This window comes from Colletotrichum abscissum (assembly GCF_030869225.1).
Source record: "Colletotrichum abscissum strain IMI 504890 chromosome Unknown Scaffold_28.1, whole genome shotgun sequence".
Taxonomy (NCBI): domain Eukaryota; kingdom Fungi; phylum Ascomycota; class Sordariomycetes; order Glomerellales; family Glomerellaceae; genus Colletotrichum; species Colletotrichum abscissum.
The window spans coordinates 45555-67014 of record NW_026850187.1 but is presented as its reverse complement, the minus strand read 5'-3'; the positions used below and the strand labels follow the sequence as shown (position 1 = coordinate 67014).

The 21460-nt window shown below is 51.5% G+C and overlaps 6 protein-coding genes across 6 annotated transcripts; 3 read left to right on the top strand and 3 right to left on the bottom strand.

The window, feature by feature from the left end:
• Nucleotides 1–113: 113 nt before the first annotated feature.
• CABS01_10685 (alpha-L-rhamnosidase) lies at nt 114–1778 on the bottom strand (the record flags this gene model as incomplete). The annotated part of the gene is made up of 1 exon (XM_060544040.1): nt 114–1778. The coding sequence occupies one exon, from the start codon at nt 1776–1778 to the stop codon at nt 114–116; it is 1665 nt and encodes a 554-aa protein (XP_060398764.1).
• A 1616-nt stretch (nt 1779–3394) lies between these two features.
• On the top strand, nt 3395–5177 carry CABS01_10684 (MFS hexose transporter; the record flags this gene model as incomplete). Its single annotated transcript, XM_060544039.1, has 4 exons — nt 3395–3729; nt 3787–4412; nt 4464–4852; nt 4923–5177. 4 exons carry the CDS (start codon nt 3395–3397, stop codon nt 5175–5177), a joined length of 1605 nt encoding a protein of 534 aa, XP_060398763.1.
• A 1286-nt stretch (nt 5178–6463) lies between these two features.
• Nucleotides 6464–6802, bottom strand: CABS01_10683 (uncharacterized protein; the record flags this gene model as incomplete). Its single annotated transcript, XM_060544038.1, has 1 exon — nt 6464–6802. One exon carries the CDS (start codon nt 6800–6802, stop codon nt 6464–6466), a length of 339 nt encoding a protein of 112 aa, XP_060398762.1.
• Nucleotides 6803–9997: 3195 nt separating this feature from the next.
• CABS01_10682 (NupC family nucleoside transporter) lies at nt 9998–11995 on the top strand (the record flags this gene model as incomplete). The annotated part of the gene is made up of 2 exons (XM_060544037.1): nt 9998–11644; nt 11714–11995. 2 exons carry the CDS (start codon nt 9998–10000, stop codon nt 11993–11995), a joined length of 1929 nt encoding a protein of 642 aa, XP_060398761.1.
• A 2153-nt stretch (nt 11996–14148) lies between these two features.
• On the bottom strand, nt 14149–15478 carry CABS01_10681 (cellulose-binding family II protein; the record flags this gene model as incomplete). Its single annotated transcript, XM_060544036.1, has 2 exons — nt 14149–14591; nt 14701–15478. The coding sequence occupies 2 exons, from the start codon at nt 15476–15478 to the stop codon at nt 14149–14151; spliced, it is 1221 nt and encodes a 406-aa protein (XP_060398760.1).
• Nucleotides 15479–18851: 3373 nt separating this feature from the next.
• CABS01_10680 (uncharacterized protein) lies at nt 18852–19220 on the top strand (the record flags this gene model as incomplete). Its single annotated transcript, XM_060544035.1, has 1 exon — nt 18852–19220. One exon carries the CDS (start codon nt 18852–18854, stop codon nt 19218–19220), a length of 369 nt encoding a protein of 122 aa, XP_060398759.1.
• Between the last annotated feature and the right edge of the window lie 2240 nt (nt 19221–21460).

Below are 21460 nucleotides of genomic sequence, written 5' to 3'. Positions count from 1 at the left end.
ACTTACTTAATTGGAAAAGCCAAGCTGCACATATCATTCGGGAAATGATTATCAATTTTCTCTGGCGTCTATCACTTGACTCAAATTACTCTAATCACCGACTAACTGCTGTCTTATTGACTCCCGACCTGTGACTTGATCCAATGTTCGTCCAAGTGACCCATGGTGACCGATTTCGTTTCCTTGACGCCGACAAACTCTCTCAGCTTCCCCCTTAGTAGGTACGTCGGGGTACAGCTCCAAGCGTGACAGAAACTGTTGTTTCGAGCATCTCCGTAGGGACTTGCCCGAGGGTCTTCCGGGTTGTAGCATTCCCAAAAAGTGTCTGCACCGGCGCGGACCATACCTCCCCAGTAGCTGGTCATGATCTCCACACACTTATCGAACAAGCCCACGGTAGCGAGGGCATCGCACACATGGTGCCATAGGTAAGGGGTCAGGGGCTTGAGAGCATCAGGGTGTGCAAGTGTGTTAATCAGGGCAGCCTTAGCGGTTTCCTGAGGATATGCTTCTGCAAGAACAAGCCAAGACGCCGACGCAAAGCTAACCTGTCCCTTGGGGCCAGACACGAAGACATTGTCTGGAGAAAGGAAGACCTTCGCTGCTTCGGTCATTTGGGCCACGAGGTCCACAAAAGGGGCCTCCTTGCCGAGAACCGTGGCCAAGGAGTTAGCTGCTTTCAGACAATACAGCAGAACCCCGTGTAGTCCTGCGCTGTGTTCCAGCCCAGGCTGCCAGTCAAGGAACTTCCATCCTTCACCCTTGGACTCATCAAACACGTGAGTGTTAGCATCGAGATGCGTAAGAGCCCGCTTCACGCAGCCGAGGACGGTGGGCCAAAGGCTGTGACCCGCAGCTTTGTCGCCCGATGCCACCACGTAGTCATACGTAATGGCGGCGAATAGCGCGTCGTAGTCTACAATGTAGTCGGTCGAAGGCGTGAGCTGAGGCTGTTCAAAAATGCAAGCTGGCACAGAGTCATCTTCGCGCACCACGGCAGCAAACTGGAAGATGCAGCGCTTGACGAGGTTGAAGTCCCGGAAGGTGCTGTAGTTTGCAAGTGCTTGAAGACGAAGATCTCCGCTCCAGAGCCGACGATCCCTTCGAGGTCCGTCCTCAAAGACGGTTTGCATGCAATCTCTCAGTGTCGATATGCTAACGTGGTCAATCTGCTGGAGGAGAGGATCGTTGAACTGCGGAGCCTCCAGGGCGTGGTTCTGGCTGATGGCGCTAACACATTGACATTTGACTTCGGAAAATGTAACCTTGTATTTGGGTGAGGTGTCGATGACTTCAACTCGAAGGAAGCGGAACGAGTATCGTCGAGATAGAGAGACCTCCTCAGGGCACATGTCGATATTGATGATTTCGTCCGGAAGCCAGCTGGTGCTGATCCATGTCTTGACATTTTCCATGCCGAGAGTCACGTCCAAAGGAGATTCGCCGAATGTGAGGCGCAACCTGCACGGGGCGTCCATGTGCGAGCCCCGGGACTCTAGTCTCATTGAGAGATATCCCACCATGTGAATACCAAAGTCGAGAATGAAGCCATCTCCTTTCCCCCAAGTCTTGGACGGCAACTTGTCAATGGAATATTCCGCAGGCACGGCACGGACACCAAAGTATTGGCCCTCGTCTTTGTCGAACGTGATGACGCGTTGAGGTGTTCGTGTCCATCGCTGCAGCTGCGGGCACAGATCATTGGCAATCTTTTCAAAGTCCCGGTTCCAGCGCGTCGGAAGCACGCTCTCGACCATGTCCTCGGGAGCATCTGCCATGGTGGGCGAATGGCTTAGAGTCGACTAGGGAGGAGAGACTATTGCAGCACTCGGAAGGACAAGGCGCGTGATTGGGGGCTGAGAATGAACTTGAGATTTGTGTTTCGTCTGTGGTTGCCAGCAGAACATGGGCTTAGGTCCAGGTCGTTGGAAATGCTTTTGAAGACGCCACGATCCCAAATAGAATCCATAAACGCTTCGGTGTGACAACCACCCGAGAAGGGCAATCGAAAGCACCGAAGCTCGAGATGAGGGGAATGTGGCTGACGCTTCTGATTGCTCAATCGGGACTTTTCAGACCCATGGCGATGTCGGCGTGGAGACCATTTCTGGGGCCGGTGCGGGGATATACCGAGGAAGAGTCAGGATTCATGACAAGCTGAATCGACAAGCGTCTGGAACTCCAATGGCCCAGGTCAGCTGGACGCAAGAAGATGGTTCAACAACGGCAGAACTACGGATGAGCTGCGGCCGAACTAGCATAGTCATCGTCTCGTAAGGTCCTTGTTCAGGTTTTGCGAAAGCCTTTGCCTCCTTGGCGGCACCATTAGACCGAGGAACGGCCCCAAGCTAGAAGAGGCTCCTTTACGCAAATGCCGAGCTGCCACCAGTTCATAACACGCCTGTGCTCTCGATTTGCTGACCACAAGAGCACGTCGTATTACTGGGTGCTGGAATACGGTAGTTGTTGGTCGTCTCAAGAAATAAGAAGCATATACAAGCACAACTTCCATAGCGATAATAACAACCACCACCTAGGTCCCCAGAGACTCGCAGCAAACTGCGATTCTGATGATGCTCAGGTCAACCCCCCGCATCTTTCATCTGCATTTTTTCCATGCACGAGCCGGGGTATAGCCGTGTCTGTGGGGTCCCCAGACTACACTACCGAAACGGCGGGTCAATGACACCTTTGGCCCAGGCCAGAGTCCATGTCCAGAACCTGACCACCACTGGCGTGGGCGACTGGCATCGGCACCAAGTCCAAGTTCATCTCATGGCTCAGTCTAACTTTCACTCTTTGGGTTAGCAGCCATTCAGCCACAACCAACCAAAGCCCACAGGTTATTCTTCGGGACAAAGACTGACTCGAGAGGCTATCTACCGCACCGCGCTATTGACAACCTCCCTTGGTCAACACTTGCCGGCAACATGGCCGAACCATCAGTGAAACGCACTCCCACGGCTCCCACCATGCAGACAGCCCGGCCCCTCCCCCGCAAAAGTTAACCAAATGGTTGGGTGAGGAGGCGGGCCTACCTTCAGGACCATCACGCCTGACCTCGGACCTGACGAGGAATGCCACCAGGGAGAAAAGGGGCTTGCGCTATAGACTATGGGTTATTGTCGGCCGATCATTGAGACGACGTTGATCCGAAGAAGTGCCTACAACTGCCTCCATCCGAAAGGCTTTTGAAAAGTTCTGGACAATAAGAACCGGGGACATTCCCGGCTGGGTTGCACTTTGCCCTAGTTCCCCAGTCTCGAACTCCTCAACTTCCCCAGATCGTCGGTGCTTCCCCAGATTTTCTTCAACTTTAAGTTGTTCGGCCCGACGTTTTCACACATCTTCGATACTTCCATTTCCTCACCCAGAGCTGACAGGAACGGCGATCATGGACGACAAACACCTTGAGGCTCACCCGACGTCCATCGTCGACAAGGACGACATCGCCGCGGCCAAGGGCGAGCACGTGGAGGAGATTGGCCACGCCGCGACGGCAGAAGATCACGACGAAACTGTTTTACAAGCCATCAAGAACCAGCCGTGGGCGTTTGTGTGGTGCATTTACGCCATATACGTCCTCATCCTCACCAGCTTTGACAACCAGGCGGGAGGAACGGTCATTGGAATCCCCCAGTTCCGCAAGGATTTCGGTTCCGAATTCAATGGCAACTATGTTCTCCCCGCAAAGTGGCAATCTGCCTACAGCGGAGCCCCTGTCGCATCGTATGTGCACTGTTCCTATAGCTTCCCGTCATGAGCTGACGTTACTCTCCATCACAGTGCCGTCGTTGGATCCCTCGGTGCTGGCTGGGTGGCCGACCGCATCGGCCGCAAGTGGACCTACTTCATCAGCTACGCCTTCATCTTTGCAGGCATCACTTGCGAGACAGTAAGCACCACCAACGAGATCTTCTTCGCGGGCAAGTTTATTGCCGGATTTCCCATTGGCGCTTTCATCACAGTCAGCATGACATACATTGGCGAGATCGCGCCCCTGGCTCTCCGCGGTATCTTGACCGCCGCTGCGGCTATCGCCTTCACGATTGGTCCATTCATCGTCAGTCTGGTTGTCAACGAGACTGGAACTAGAACCGACCGCTGGGCTTATCGCACAATCTTTGTGTCTCAATACGGCATCAGCGGCATTGGTGCCCTCTTGCTGTTTTTCATGCCCGAGTCACCGTGGTGGTTGGTTAGCAAGGGCAAGATGCAGAAGGCTGCCAAGTCCCTGAGTCGTCTTGGCTACGATGCGGTCCAGGTCGAGAAGCGCCTATCTGTAATTACTCTCACCCTTGCTGAGGTACGCAAGGAGACCGACGGCGCCAGCTTTGCTGAGTGCTTCCGCAAGTCCAACCTTCGCCGTACCATCATCTCCGTCGCACCTTTGAGCATCCAGGCTCTGTGCGGTACGTTATTCTTGTTCCTTCACAATTCTGCCCCTGACTGACTCTGTTTAGGTGTCTTCTTCGTTGCATCGTACTCTACCTACTACCAGCAACTGGCCGGATATAGCACAAAAGAGAGCTTTACACTGGCTATCGTGCAGCAGGTCATGTCCATGCTCGGTAACGTCACCGCATGGTTCCTTATTGATCGAGTTGGTCGCCGCGGCCTCACTCTTTGGGGGATGTGCATCCTGACGGTCCTTCTCATGATTACTGGTGGTCTTGCGGTGGCTGCCACACCTGGTGCCGTGAAGGGAACCGTCGCACTGCTGCTGGTGTACTGCTATATCTACAACGTCACCATTGGAGCCACGGCCTATTCTCTCTTGACCGAGGTTGCAACTTCGCGTCTCCGTGCCAAGACTGCCTCCATGGCTTTGGCTTTGCAAAACAGTCTCTTTGTAAGTCGAATACTGCCACCATTTGTCAATCTTGATATGGTTGATATGGAAACTAATCCCTTCTTTCTAGACCATGTGGGCCTTTGTTATCCCCTTCCTTTTCAACCCCGACCAAGCCAATCTCGGTGCCAAGGTGGCCTTCATCTTCGGCGGCCTTGCCGTTCTGTCCACTGTCTATCTCTGGTTCTACCAACCCGAGGTTGCTGGACGGTCTTACGAGGAGCTCGATGAGATGTTCATCAAGCAAGTCCCAGCACGGAAGTTCAAGGGCTACAAGACAGAGGTGCAGGAGAAGAGTGAAAGGGCAGTTGCGCACCAGCAATGATCTTTGACCTGATGTAGTTAAGATGATTTTAGGGGCACGGTAGTTAGACGACGATTTGTTTGATTCTCGAAACGATACACGAGTAGGCAAGAAGCGTCAGATATAAGAATATAGCACTTAATGGAACTCCCCAAGACCACACGAATTTCCGCTACTGATGTGATTGACGCTAACAACGCCTGATAAAAGGCAAGTGAAGCAGCTGTCAATACTTAGCAACGCTCAGGAGACATATGCCCCATCTTTGACAATAGTTTCTAGTAGTATATCAGGAGAAAAGCTGGTTTATCTTCTGCCGGCACACGAAGGCGGAGTTGAAGACATTTATTGACCAAATTCATCCTGCAACATCTCATCTGGAAGCATCTTCGAATCAGACTTCCAGCCAATGACGCTAGTCTGAACCGGTTACTCATAGATTCTACGTCTACTTCAGCCTCGGAGGTCTCTGGCCCCTGGCGCTTAATGTCTCTTACGGATCACGCCGATCTGCGTCGTCCCAGATGATGATCAAGGCGGTAGCTGGCCGAATTTTGACATACTTGCCAACAAATACCATTACTATGAGTCACTGCTCGCCTCGTCAGTTGCATTCATTTAGTCACCTCGGATACAAGGCTATGACCGATAGCAGTCGGCCTGTCTCGCAATCTCTCACGTATCATTCTGGTCCATCTCTGGGTGCAAAGCTCATTCAAAATAGGGTACCTGCTTGGAATAGCTTATCTAAAATTCAATCTCTGCATCGCCGGCTCCCATAAGACTCTGCATGTGCCATCAGAGCGACTGTATCTCGTTGTCCTTATCTACTTGGCAAAAGCGAACCTTTATTGCATGTGATTTGCGCGGCACTCACCAGTTGTAGGCATCGTCGTTCGCCAAATGTAGATTCAACGGTACAGCCCGGGGAATTTGTATTGGAAAGTAGTTCGTAGGATCTTAGGACGGAGGCCTGTTCCTTCGCGATCAGTATGACTAGCGCACATACAGGATGCACTTTCAGAAGGTTGGTGATGGCATCATCATCAATACAGACTTTTTCATCCACATCCTGGAGAAAAATTAGTAGAGAAATTACCTGAAAGGAAATGACGTGACGATCATCGAACAGAATTACTTGAACTTGAGTGGCAAGTGGGATTTCGTATCCTCATATGAAGACTGTCATGTTGGCTAGAAAATCCGCTTTGGCAGCTGTCATTGTATGAAACTTTACAAGGATCATAGTACGTAGGAGGTCAGGTTTGGGGGGGGGGGGATGGAACATGTACGAACATGGACAGATGTCAATTCGTCGGAAACTGATCGTGCATCTGTGTCCGTGGACTTGTAGAGACACCGTTGAACAAACAGGGTTTACTCTGTTTCCCAGTAGTCAAGAGTGAGACCCAGCGCCCGTCATGTGCTTGCTGTGTATGGAGTACGAAAATGTGATCCGAATATCCGGGAGTGGAGTTGCGGGTTCCTAAGGCTCTATCTTTACGGAGTACGGAGTAAGGTAATGTCGTTGCCACTCTGCGAATGCGGCGGTCCGCGATGTTGGATCTGGGGGCGGAGACCACACGTGGTAGCGTCTCTGGATCCGCGGTCTTTTGCTGACCCAGTTGCGCAGCTAACCAGCCCATTGATAATCATTTCCGCTCTCAATGCGGGAGCCGACGGGGATGCTGGGCATATCCCTTTCTCGCATACTGCATCGAAGGCGACACGACGCCAAGTTCCCAGTCCGTTAGTATCACTATTTCTGATAATGGTCACTTGGCTCTTCCGTAACGGGCATCGAGGGATCAGTCTTGCGCGCGCAAAGACTCAATTGTAGATAGATGACTGTCGGAGGACAGCGAAGGAGCCAGGCTGGCAAGCTGTGAGCCGGGCTCAGTTTCGCATTGGCGTCGTCGGAGCTCACCTTAAGCTTATCATCAGACACACTTCACGTGCCTGTAAAGAGTACAGAGCTATGCTGTAGTCCCCAGGTTCCCAGCCAACAGACTCAATTGGAATGGCGGAGCCGACCGAAGCTGAAAAGCGAAAAGCATGGCACTTTTGTGCTGGGCCAATCTCGACAGCCGAGTCGCACGCGCTCGTTGACTGGATTGGGCACACAGATACGACGGCTGCAATCCGCAACCTAACAGGCCCGTCAACCTTGCTCATGTTCCCCAGGGTGGCGTGGAGCACATCCTCTGCCCGCCCGGCGCCTGGCACCCTTAGTGCGCGCACTAAGATGCGGATGCTGAGGCATGGGAGTGAGAGGGGGGGACGGACTGGGGATGCCAGATGCGCCCAGGCCCAGGCCCTTTTGTGTTGGTCAATTTGGTGCTTGTGCTCAAGAGGAACTTTGGAGTTCTCGTCTGTCAGTGACGGTCTGGCAGATGTTCATCCCCAGGTCCCTTCTTCTCGGCCCTGTCCGACGACACAGGACCAGACGAGGAGCTGAGGGCACTGATAGAGAGGGCCGGGGAAAGCCCAAGATTGACTTTCTGTCGACACTACCTATCTACGACCCTCCAACAGTTTGCACTTGCTCTATCAACTAAATCGCAAGAGTGCGGTCCGGGTCAGGAATCCGAAGCATAGGGCTCGCTTACTGCTTGCAATTACGAATGACAGGGCTAGCTCGCCAATCTTGGCTTTTCATTCCGCTCATTGCTCCAGTAGTGCGCATGGCGAAAGGGCACACTACTGAGAGACCAATTGAGCATCCGCATCCGTACAACTTCGAGGTAAAAACCTACGGATGAAGTAGCAGGGATTGCTCTTATCGTTGATCTCACGGTACTGTATTGCAAGGTCAGCAGCCATGCGTCTCTTTGGCAGCAGGCTAAGATCCTGTGCCTCAATCAAGCGTCAGACATTGAGACTTTGACAGTACGTCTCGAGCAGGTGTCAACTGTCGAGCCTTCGCATCTCAACTTGTGCCGTGGGCTTGTGTGCTCACCGGCCTCTAGCGGCTCTTTCGATCCATGGCTTGTGGCGCCGCGGCGGCTGATGCAGCTATCGCCAGCCAGTCCCGATTCTCTGCATGTCTCCGTGTCTCTCTGACAAGCTTAGGGGTCACTTCGTGCGCCTCTTAGGGTCTTGGGCGTCGGCCCCTTGGCCATGTCTGCGCCCAACAGAGCGGAAGGATCTACCACACACCTTTCCATCGTACAGAAACAGGCCCGGTCTTGAGCCTATCAGAAACCCCTTAATGATCTTAGTCAAAGACACCGAACGCGATCCCCAGGAACCCACTGCCTCGACATTACTGGAGGCACCGGAGTCTCAAATCCTTTAGATGACGGTGCTCCGTACTTTGTCCGAGTATCTACGAGTCTACGGAGTACATATCCGCTGGCCGCTGCTAGTGCTTGGTCGTGATACATGACAACAGAAGAAACGAGCAGATCTCATCATGAGATGGTTCCAGGGCCATGATTCGTGCGTGGACTCGGCCGACGCGTCTCGCCCACGAGTTCGGCCAGTCTCGATCCTTGCCAGGGCCGCCAATTGTTTTTCCAACGAACCCGGCAACCTTTTCGCACCCACACGCTAGCCCTGCCCTTTTGCTAGACCATCTCTCCCACGTCCAGTCCCGTCTCTCCAATCTCAGTCGACTCCACTGCAAGTATCCATCGTTCCATCAACCTTCCAGAACCGGAAGCACGCCGTTAGCTTTGCCACTCACGTCGAGAGCTAAAGGTCTTGGCCCGGCTCTGATCGAGAGTCCGTGCCGTTGGGTGCGGCGACTATCCCTGTCCAGCTACTGTCAAAATGCAGAAAATAAAAAAAAAATTGCATTCCTTATCGCAAGCACACCGAGCAACAATCAAAGGGTTCTCAAGACTATACTTTTTTGATTAACCCAACCGGTATCTTGACCCCGTCAACTTAGAGTATCGGTGGGCCTTGGCGTACGCGAGTGGGTTTGGTTTCGATTGCTTGACAGATACCTTTTCCCGTCACAACACCGTCTGGCTGGCCCAAGTGGCCGGCAACAGCTTCACCATGGGTCCAAAAACCCGAGAGAGTATCAATAGCGTCGTACTACGAGGATACAAGACCAAAAAGTGCTGCTGATAGACCCCAGAGTATCCGTATGGTCCGTCAGCCTGGCACTTCACGAGAACCGTTGGCGGTCGGCCCACACACAGGTTGGGCGGCTTGCCACTCTCTCGTCTGCCCGTCTCCAAAGATATCGTCTTACCTACTCTTTCAATCTGCTCCAATCTCGTCCCTGATTCTCGCGTTGGCGTCCTTCGGACCTGCTCCCCTCCCACACTCCCTTGCTACACCCCGGCCACCCAGTATCTCTGGTGCAGCAGTTGTTCGTCAATCCCACACCCGTGAACCCTGTCGCCCATCCCATCCCGCACCCCTCGTTGGCTAGCCGTTCGTCCAGAATCTGGGTCAATCCACCGAGATGGGCACCGAACCGCATGAGGGTTTCCTCCTCCACACCACAAGGGCGGCGAACTCCATCCTGACCTGGTTGCTGATAAGGTCGACGAGTCGTAGGCATTGCTTTACTTGCCTAGCCTAGCCTCGGCACTACTTTCGGATTTCTTGATCGTCGCACTGGGGCTTTTTAAAGAGAGCTTCCCCTCGAGACTCATCTATTGTAAGGGTCTTGTCTCGTGCAGCTGCTTCCCGAGTCTCTCGCCGTCAACCTCCCCAAAGTACGCCAGGGCGCCTTCAACTGTGTGGCCCACGGTCTCCTCGTTACGGCAGACCACTGAAAGAACTGGTTGTCAAACCGCTCAACGCCTCTTTCAGCCCTACTTTTTCCCCATCTATACTCCTCTTTATCGGTGCGCTTCCAAGAAGCATATTCTCCAGCCATGTCTTCCCAGGTCACCGAGGTCAACCAGACCACCACCACGGCTGGGAGCACGCCCCCCCGCCGCAACTCGGACCCGGCGCTGGAAATTCACAACCAGCACCAGCATCAACATCTGCACCACAGCGCTCGTGTCGATGCCAAGGGTCACGACGACAATGTAACCTACACCAGGACCGGAGAGACAACTGTTCCGCACCAGAGCCATCTACACCAGCACTCTATCGAGCCCCACGACATTGAGAAGGGCGACAAGCTCAGCGGACCCCCTGATTACGATGGCGAGAAGACTGGCGTCGTGGCCTCCAACGAGGAGGAGGAGAATAAGCCCTCCAAGTTCAAAACCCTCTACCGCAAGTACAAGTGGGTTTTCCACATCCTCCTCTTCTGCTTCTTCACCGGCTGGTGGATTGCCTCGCTCATTGAGCACCGCAATGACAAGAACTGGGTAATTCCGTTCCTTGTCTGGCTCTGCATCTCCCTCCGCCTGTTCTTCTTCTACGTCCCGAGCTCCTACGTCTCCCGGCCGATCAAGTTTGTGTGGCAACACACTGCTCTCGTCATCTACAACGCCATTCCTGCCAAGTTCCGCACTATCGCTGGCGCTGCCGTGACGCTCGCTGTCATGCTCGTTGGCTCTTTCGTCTCAGAGGAGTCGGCCGACAACAACCGCGAGAACCGTGCCGTTTCCATCTTCGGTCTCATCGTCATCCTGGCCTGCTTCTGGGCAACTTCGAACGACCGCAAGCGTATCAACTGGCGTCCCGTTATTGGCGGTATGCTTTCGCAGTACATTATTGCGCTTTTTGTCCTTCGCACCGGCGTCGGTTACGACATTTTCAAGTTTATTGCGGATCGAGCTGGTGACTTGCTTGGCTTCGCCAACCAGGGAACGGCCTTCCTCACTGCTGAGAGTGTGCTTGATCTTCACTGGTTCATCACTGGCGTCATTCCTCCCATCATCTTCTTCGTCGCCATCGTCCAGGTCCTGTACTTCATCGGCTTCCTCCAGTGGTTCATCGGCAAGTTCGCAACCTTCGTCTTCTGGGCCCTTCGCGTGTCTGGTGCCGAGGCTGTCGTCGCTGCTGCCACCCCCTTCATCGGCCAGGGCGAGTCTGCCATGTTGGTTCGTCCTTTCGTCCCTCACATGACCAAGGCCGAAATCCACCAGATCATGACTTGCGGCTTCGCAACCATTTCTGGTTCCACTCTCGTCGCCTATATCAACTTGGGTCTCAATGCCCAGGCCATGGTGTCATCCTGCGTCATGTCCATCCCCGCCTCTATTGCCATTTCCAAGCTTCGCTACCCCGAGAAGGAGGAGACTTTGACTGCTGGAAAGGTCGTCATCCCTGACGACGATGAGCATGAGGCCAAGAACGCTATCCATGCCTTTGCAAACGGTGCTTGGCTAGGTATCAAGATTGCCGGTACCATTGTTGCATCGATTCTTTGCATCTTGGCCTTCATCGGTCTCGTTGATGGTCTGCTGACCTGGTGGGGTGGCTACATCAACATCAACGACCCTCCTCTGACTCTAAACCTGATTACCGGTTACATCTTCTACCCGGTTGCGTTCCTCCTGGGTGTTCCCCGTAACGGCGACCTTCTCAAGGTTGCCCGCTTGATCGCCCTCAAGGTTATTGCTGTAAGTGCAACTCCTCATCTGGATATCGCTTGACCACTTGACTTCAGGTACTGACTGGTATATGAATAGAACGAGTACGTTGCCTTCACCGAAATGAAGACGCCCGAGTACCTCGATCTCTCTCCCCGTTCCCAGCTCATTGCGACCTACGCTCTTTGCGGTTTCGGTAACATTGGATCCCTTGGTATTCAGATCGGTATCCTTGGCCAGCTAGCCCCCAGCCGTGGTGGCGATGTCAGTGCCATGGCGATTTCTGCGCTCATTTCTGGCGTCATGTCGACTCTGACGTCGGCCGCTGTTGCAGGCCTTGTTGTTACCCACCAGGTAACGAACCTCGCTGCTAGTGCTTAGGTCACTAATTGGTCTTGAGAATCCGAACTGGATAGATGTCTCCGTTCGATGGACATTGTTGAAACGAGAAAAAATGACTAAAAGATGTACGATGTTGAGGAAGAAGTGTGCTTGTACAGCGTCGGTTGATGAGAGAAGAATATACACAGTAGTTAGTAATACCCAGTGCACCTGCCAGCAAGCGAGCTGGATAATTCCACTCGTAATATCAACCAACTATGAACTGAGATGAGAAAACAAGGTGTCAAGGAGTCCTCATATACCACTGTCGCCCGACTGGCAAAGGCGTGATCGAAGACTGTCTTGCGCAATCCGTTCTCTTTTAAAATGCGATCCTCCCAAAAGTTTTCCCATGTTCTAGCATTTCGCCCCGCCGCCGTCTAAATCCGGCTGATCTCCGTGAGTCAGGCCGAAGTAGTATCCGCCATCCCAAGCCTAATTGGATCCGCATCGAGCAAAAAATTTTGCGTACCAAGGACGACAGGCATAAATCCGCCGGTCTCCAGCGGGCATCGGCGCCGGCCGTAGGCAGCAAGAACGGCTTTGCGACTGGCATTTGAGCCTCACCTTCTCGGCCTCCGCTGTTTATGGTTCCAAATGCAAGTAGGAATGCTCCACGCTTCCATCAATCCAGCTTGGTGCTTCTGGCTTCAGTCGCGAGTCACCGGTCGGAAGTTTCTCAAGTGGGCCGAGGCCGCGATGGAGCCTATTCCAAGTCAAGGAGGATACCACACGAGGTGCCATTAACACCGTCTTGAGCCGCATCCAGAGTCCAGGCGCATGAGCTTCTTAAGCCAAGAGATTTGTGACCTCCGCTGAGATATTCGTTTACTTCAAGCGTTCTTGCTTAGCAACGTCCCGTCGAGTGCTGAATGCCGTCATTACATAGTCTTCCATTTTACACCAACGCTGATCCCTCTTTGAATTCCAATTGAGTGCATCGGCGAAAAACGATACGGTATTAATACGAAACAACGCAAAATGTTAGGTGATTCGTTACCGCCCCAACTAGCAATGTACTGACGCCATTCGGATTCGGCACTCGACAGGAGACTTACATCGGAACCACACTACAACGATCCTGCTACGAGAACGCCTCGGGCTCCATGCCGACCTACGCCAGCTGTCGTGAAGTGCCGCGTCGTGTGGATTTAAAGTCTGTTGAAGGGATGCACGGGTATTGCGGTCCTCAAGACAGCAAACTCTCCGTGACTGTTTCATAAATTCGATATCGATCTTTGACTGTGGAGATCTGATTGTCTTCGGCTTGCTCCAGTAAACTTTGGGTATTGTAAACTTCATGGGCCGGTCAAGGTCAGCCCGGGCGAGATCCCTTGCGCTTTGTCTGGGATAATAGTATTGTAGTAAATAAGGCCTAATTGCTGGCTGGCAATTACAATTCCGTGTTTGTACACCGAGTATGATATTGTTTGTCATAATCCTGGACATCAACCTCATCTCACACATAGCAGAGTGATACTGAGCGAAACAGCAGCTATGTGCGCGTTCTTACATGCCTTATAAGTTATCTGAGTTGCATCCTCATTATCTCCAATACCTTACCTTGACGTAATTTGAGCTACTATTCCCGCAAGCAAACAGCACGTCTCGTCCGGCTACCTTGCATATCGTCAGAGCATCTAACAGTGGTTTCATATCTGTGTAGATGTTGCCGAGGATACAATCGCAGAATCGCCTTCAACTTCAAGCATCAGACGTCAACCTCAAGAGTAGCGCTAAAGACCAGCAAGCGGCTGCTTTGGCCGGGTAATTGTTTACTCGCACTCGTTGGATCATCGGTAAAAACTACCGCAATGCTTGATTCCCATACAGTGACCGGGCAGAGACCCAGCCTGACCTGGAGATTTGATAGTGGTTCCATATAAGTAGTCATGGTTGAAGTATCACGTGGAAGTGTGAGAAGAAAGACACATGGGCTCAGTAAGACAGTGAGATGGTGTTGATTATATACATGTATGTACAGAAGAGAATGGGACCTCAGGGGTCGAAAAATGCCTATAGACAAGAAGTCCTCTTGGGAATTTGAAAAGGTTAACTGCATGTGTCCAAGCATTTAGCCAACAAGGAGCTATGGGACCTTTGATGTAGGGTGGGCATGCAGTTCGAACACGCCAAAGATGTATGTATCAGATTCATGCAGAAAGGCACTGGGAATACCACTCGTTGGTCTTGACACACTGGAAGCCGGAAACGCACGCTGTTGCGCCCGTGTAACCAGAACCACCGCACTGAGCCCAAGCGCCAACTGTTGCTCCAGAGTTAGCTGGTTGAGTCGGGACGGCGGCGGCAGTGGTGGCGGCAGCGGCAGCGGGAGCAGTGCTCAGTGCCTTGGCGGTGGGCTTGGCGGACGCAGTGCTCGCGGGGGCAGCAGAGCCGGAGGAACCAGAGCTCGAGGTGCCGGACTGCCATCCACGTTCGCGGGAGAGCTCGTACCACCAGTTGCGGAGCATCCATCCGTCGAAGTCGGTGATCTGAGCGGCAGATCCAGCGAGCATAATGAAGCTGGTGACACCCGTCGGGGTCCAGTCTATATTAGGGTCAGCATTGACACGGACGATCGTGCGTATGTTATGGTCTCATGTCGGCAAGCTGAGTTGTATGTGTCATCACGTACCGTAGACTGGAAAAAGAGGTTTGTCAGCAAAGTACTTGCAAGGAAAGTCATGGCAAATAATCAAACTCACAGTCATCAAGGCCATAGGTGTGTCCAATTTCGTGCTGGAGGATGTGGGCACTGGCAGAGTCAAGGGCGCCCATGAAGTACTCGCGACCAATACGCTGACCCCAGTCGCCGCCAGCACCACCGTTCATGCCATCGGTGAGCCAGAGAGACTGGTCGTAGTGCCGGTCAGCACCAGCCGCGCACTTGCTGTAGTCGCCGTTCTGGTTGAAGAAACGACCGCAAGACTCAGCGCACTGGGGGATTCCTTCGGCGTCCTTGTCAGTGTAGACCTGGATGCCAGATGTAGAACCCTGAAGAAGGCTTTTGTCACGAACGGCCCAACCGACAACGTTGACCTTAATGTCGGTGTAGGGGAAGTTATCATAGCCATAAAGCCACTTGTACCAGCCTTGGTGGGCAGTGTTGAGGGCCTTGGCGACTTGAGTGCGCTGAGCCTCTGTGACAGAAGCACTCGATTCCCAGCGGACACAAACGTTGATGGTGCCCTTGGTGGCGATGACTTGGTCCCAACCGTAGTTCTTGAAGCCGAAGAAATTAGAGTAGGTGCTCTTGCAGTGATCCCAGACCTCTTTGAGGGGAGTGACGATGTTGGAGGGAGGGCTCCAGCCGGATTGTCTCTTGATAGGACGGTTACGGGGCATATCCTCAAAAGTTCGGGCCTGAACGGGAGCGAGGGCCTGCCACACAGATCCGTCAAGGTCGGAAGTAGTTGAGATATTCATAGCTTGGGAAGAGGCCGCAAGCGCCACAACGGCGGTAGATGTGGTAGAGAAGCGCATGGCGATGGATGAGAAAGAGAGAAAGTTGACAATGTACTAAGAGAAAGAAGCGAATTTGGATCAAGAACGAATGACTGACAATGAAGTTGGTACCAAGGACCTTGTGAAGCTGAAAATGGATGGACATAGGAGGAAAGTTTAGACGGGAAGCATCCGAAGATATACACAAACATCAACACCGAACTCCGTTAGTAAGTCATCATCGTATCAATCCAACCGAGAATTCCAAGACTCCACCTATTTACTGAGAATGTCGAATTGATTGCTAATTCGTGTATCTGCCGTGTTGGCGGGCATGGCCAAGACTTTCAACGTTCCCATTTGCTTTTCTTTGTGTCCTCGGAGCATTAAGGCCTCCGTACTCAGAATCAAATGCGGTTTTTCGCCTAAATTCATTGGCGGGAGAATAAGTCAGCGGGGACTGAGTGACGATGGAAGATTAAGGACCGCTTCAAGGGTGGCGTTGGGTGTCCAAGTTGGGGAACAAATCCTACGGTGTAAAGAGGGGCTTACTGGAAGTCCTTCCTTTCTCGAATGGCTGGCCGGAGATAAATAGCGCCAAGCCTGAGTGAGCAATTCTGGTGTGACATGCGGGTTCTGAATAGAGCACACAAGACTTGAGAAATCCGGGGAAGGGCAAACATGCATGAGGTGCCAAGGGGACGTTCAGTATCCATAAAAGGCTGAGGTATCTGCCGTGAGGTGTTGATGGCATAATTTGAAGGGCTCAAGACTACCTTAGCTCGTGGACGGTTTTGTGTTACATTTACCCGCGGATCTTGGGGTCGTCCAAACTGTCCCCAAGATCCGATGTTTACACCAACGGGCACAGAGGATGTTCTGTGTTTTCGGGTCGATCATCCGACCAAGAAAACAGACGACTGCCAGGACTCAGCTGTCTGGACTCCAATTAGAGGGGAGAAGGGCAGAAAAGCAGTCCATAGACGACTCAGAAGGGGCGGAGAGCAGTTTCAACCCCATCGAAAACGAGTAATGGTGAAACAGATGATTAGAATTTGCGGGACTGACATCCACAAACCTGGTAGTTCCCTGGTCATTGCTTTTTAGTCACGTTACATAAACCAAGCGTGCCGGCATGGAGTCCCATCTTGGCAGCTCCATGACCGAATTTGGATGGAACTCGGCGGTCGAGCGATTCCAGGCTCTTGGCGTCAACATGGTTTTCTCTTCATTGCACGATCCGCTTGGCCCAAGCAGACCAAGACTTACTATCAACGCCCATTCGTACATGTACATTATTTCGCTCTCCATGCCTAGTTGTGGTAGTAATATCCATCGGAAACGTTGCAATGTATTTGTAAGATTTTGGAAAAGTGGATGGCCTCTGCGATACAGGTTCCGACGCACGAATTGATGCTGATAATCGTCTTTGTACTTGATAGGGATGACTTTGTGCGTAACTCTCGGAATTCCCAGCACCATCGGCATCTTAGCTGGGTTGGAAAAACAGATTGAACGATCTTGATGCTCTGCAGCCATGCAGTAGTAGTAGTCAATCAGCCTCATGAACTCTATTCCGTCCGACGTCCATTAGGTAGTTGGAAATCCACGTGTGGTCTTACAATTAAGCATAATGCTTGACATTTTCCCGACCAGACTTCCACGCATCAGCTCTCGTTAAAGTTAGGCTTCTCCATTGAATCCGGAATCCGAATGCCCCACATCGACTGCATTTAATCTACACTAGTGTACTCCGTAATAATGATCAAACTTGAAAGTCAAGGGGTTTCCCCTTTTGAGGGCGGGAATCATTGCCTCTGTACCAATCACAATTGCACGTAAACGGGAACTCCCCGGGCTTAGAGGCGGGGATTCTTGAAAGGATACGAGATGCATGGGTCGAGACCCGGGAAAACCTCAATGGAATACGGATACATTTCCCGTGTATTATCTCCAACACCCCGTCTCGACCTTTTAAGAGTAAACGAAGGAAATTGATCACTTTCATCGGAGCAAGACAACGCCACCAATGCATGACCTGAGTCTTCTGAATCTTCTTAAAGACGTTAGAGACTCCGGCATTTTCTCCTGATTGCCTGCTTAAATAAGCTTCTGCAAGGAATTCAGCCATCCGCGCTGTCGATACAATAGCCAGATTGCAAAGCCACGGACGCACCAGACACTAGATGGGAACAACTGCACCCGTGAGGTTTTCCATGTGCAAGGGTCGATGGGATCAGTGCAATCGGTGATGGTCTGCTCAAAGCTGGTCACAATGAGTAGTGTCCATCCTAACCGTGCATCCCAGTCCACGCTTGCTACAAGCCTATATAGATATCCTCATTCTGTTGATACTGACTACTGCGCAGCGTCGGCTGACAAAATTAGTCAATAAGGGTATGCTACGGCCCAATAAAGAATCTGCAGAGGGCCTGAACCGATCAGGTGACGATAACTTCGACCTAACAGAGACTTCTCCCGTTGTTGCGTGCAGAGCGGCAAACAGGTCCTAAACGCGGTTGGTTTCGAGGTGGCTGCGAGTGTTTCCGACTGAGCTGAGTCAAGTCCTGGCATCAGGCACGAAAGGAGAGGAGTAGAGTTACGAACAAGGCATAAGCTTCGAAGTGCCTTCGGTTGATAGCGCTTGATCGACTCTTATTTCTCGGCTCACACAAAATTCGGCGACTTGTAAAGTTCAATTACTGGCGCAATCGACGCTCGGTCGTTGTGTCAAGGGCAGTTTTCCTGTTCTCGCGATTCCTGGCAATTCTCGATTGCCATTCACGATGAGGAGTGAACACGATAAGGGTTCCAGTTGGCTGCGACGTCGGTGACGGGGATGCGGTTTCGTCATTGTTCTCATTTTGTGCCTAAAATGTCTCCTGTGCATCATCTCATGACATGCCGTCCGATTCTTGCAGGGAAACCCCAATAACTTGCAAGGTATGTCGATCTTATAGTCCAATCATGTTGATGATCTTGTGATTGATGTGCCATATGCTTGGTTCTTCAAGGTCCAACCTCAAACACTCCCGTCTGATTTTAAACCATCCGAAGAGCCGGAGGCACTATGTTGATCGCCATTTGCTTCAGAATAAGGTAGACTGAGCTTCCATCGTCTTCCAATTAGTGAGTCACGATATGACTACATATTACAAAAGAGATTGATTCGTCGAATACTGCCAGAGTGATGTGGTTCTAATTACCCTAATATCTTTATTCTCATCATTGAGTTGAACTCAGATTGTTCTCAAGGTTCTGTGAACCCCGTTTCAACATCATCCGCTCCGCGCAGCAACTCCAGGGACTATCTTTTTTCTCAAGAAGCTGAACCATTTCTACATTTCCACCATCGCTCCAACTCATTGAAATTTCGGGAAGAAGTGTCAATAATAGTCTAACGACCTGCAACATGCGACCCACCAAGGCTCTTTTTGTACTATTCGGCGCATCTAGCGCATCGGCTGCCACCATTCGGCGACAGGCTGACGGTATTGATTTCGGCAAATGCACGCCAACAATGGATTTTCAACTGGGCCGCACTGGGCGCAAGTCGGATCAAGGCACCTTCTTGCCAACTGACCCTCTCGTAGCCAAGGATCAACAAGACGCGCTGAATCCAAACATTATCACGAACCGAATTTGCGATCAGCTCACCAACGTATGTGAGGCGACTCAGGCTGCAAAAGACCAGTGTCAGCAGCCTAAGGCTCAGGTCTCTGCGGCAGGCGTCAGAGATGCTTCTGCTGCGACCATGTTCAACAGTGCCATGGGTTTCTAGGGAGGAAAGCCAATAGTCTAATTACTTCGTTGGGGGTTGCGGGATGAACTGGAAAGCTGTGTTGTATTCTGACCCCCCACTCGCCTACATTTCGAGTCCCAGAGTCAGGTCGAATGGCTCGGCTGAACAGTCCGTAACACATTGTATGCAATTCGGCGCCAGTTCAAATGTTCTAAATGCAGAAGCTTGGGTGCGGATCTCACACGGAGAGAGCGGATGCAAGGGAAAGCACCATTGGACATAGGTGTGACTTGATAAAGGAAACGAATCAAACTATTACCTGCATATACGGTCAAGCCCTCCAAACCCAGGAATCAGTTATCTAAGGCCTCAGTGTGTGAAGATATTGACAAAAGTACAAAGGTAAGTATTTTTGCCTTTCGAGTGTGACTCAGCTTGTTCGAGGACATGGGGTTGATGTTTCGTCCGCGAGATCAAAATCTTGGCTCTTTTAAGCCTATGATATTTCTATTAATCAGACGAACCAAGTTTAAGAGGAGCGATCTGCGTTGAAAATGCTATCCTCAAAGATTTCATTTGACAGAAGTCTTAGTCCAAGGCGAAGCATCCTACTATTGCCGTAAGTTGAAGTATGGTTAACCGAGGATAAAATGCAGGAAACCCTTACTTATTTATTGGAAAGCGAGGATCATGAAATCTCCCCAAAACAGTAGTATTCCATTGTTTGTGGTGGTACATGATCTCCAAGCTATTCCATCTGATACTTTTGCCAAAGGTCATGGGCTCAGTGCTGTGTGGATTTGTGAGGCATGCAGACGTGTACGTTATTTCTGCAGTTGTCGTCGGGGCGCGATACTAGGACCTTCCTCCTAGTACATCAAGGCGAGTCTGGGCGAGTTATCAATTAGCTGCCTGGTCAGAAAATTAGACCAGATAGGAGAGTATCGAAGTGAGGAGAGAGCTTCAAGAGGAGAATGGGAAGGACAACGGTTCCAGAGGACTCACGAGATTTGAGGGCGGTGAATGCACATCAGTGTTGGTGCCATCGTTTTTATCCACCATCCGACATTCATTTCATTGGAAAGCCCCGAGCTGGTCCAAACTGGTGGAAACCCATCAGCAAAGCGCTAGAGACTCATAATTGTTCGGTCGCATTCATTAGAAGTCCAGTGGCTGCCTGGACGGGACATGCTCGTCACCCCGCCAAACCCCGCGCACTTCGTGTGGACCAGACAAAAAGTATTGAACGAGACAACGGACAAAACAGTTCCCGGACTTCTAGCCACGGCGCTAATGCCTTTGCTTGTCGAATTATTACATTCTTCAATGCTCAAACTGTTCATGCCAGATGCTAAGAACATAATTGGAACTGGGACCGTCATGATCAATGATTCACAACACCATACAGGGACGATATGACGAGCAACCCATCGTAGAACGCGACATGATAGGCTTATTTGTTGCTCATGGCTCCGAGAAGGAAGCCGCGGAAGGAGAAGCACTAGACCAGTAGGATCTTCTACGATGCTGTTCTTGATCATGTTTCCTCACGTAAAGTAGTATACGCTCACTTGCAGGCCGAAATAGACACAGGCATCATCATCGCCCGCTCCTGATAATTGAAGCAAGAAAGCCTTGGTATCTCTAGGCACTCATTAGGAAAGGCTATAGTTTATGGCCGCCCGCGACAGCTTTGCTGCCCAAGGTCTCCGAACAAGACGAGGTGTGTGTGGGATTCACGTTTCCCCAGAAACCAACGTCGTATGGGCACTTTGGACCATTACGAGAAGCAAGAAGGTCCTTGGATAGGACGTAGGTCTTTGGCCTAATCTGGTGAGTTGCTATTCCTACAGAGAGATGGCGGCTGAGATGTTAGGCCAGCAGGTTACAATGGGGAAGTCGATATGAGTGTTTGAGCAAAACCATCGCCAGAATTGAGTTGAACAAAGTTATTGTTCAGGTGAGTCTGGCTAGACCATTCTTCGAGTCTTTCCTGTTCAACTTGACAAGGGCGAGCGCTTTAATTACCAACTGGACTTGGTTTCATCAATCATAGTTGATGTCCTGGAAGTTGGAATTACCCTTCTTGGACCCTACAGACTGTTGGGATTCTTCGGACGTACCATTCTTTATTCAAAGCGACTTGTATGTGAGGGTTGCACGACGACCCTAGATCGCCCAAAGATAAATCTGTTGAGGCTGGTAACATCAGAAAGTGACTTTACCGTTGGGTGCGTTAATGGTCCGAGCAATCAACATTCAAGGATCGCGAGAAGGTA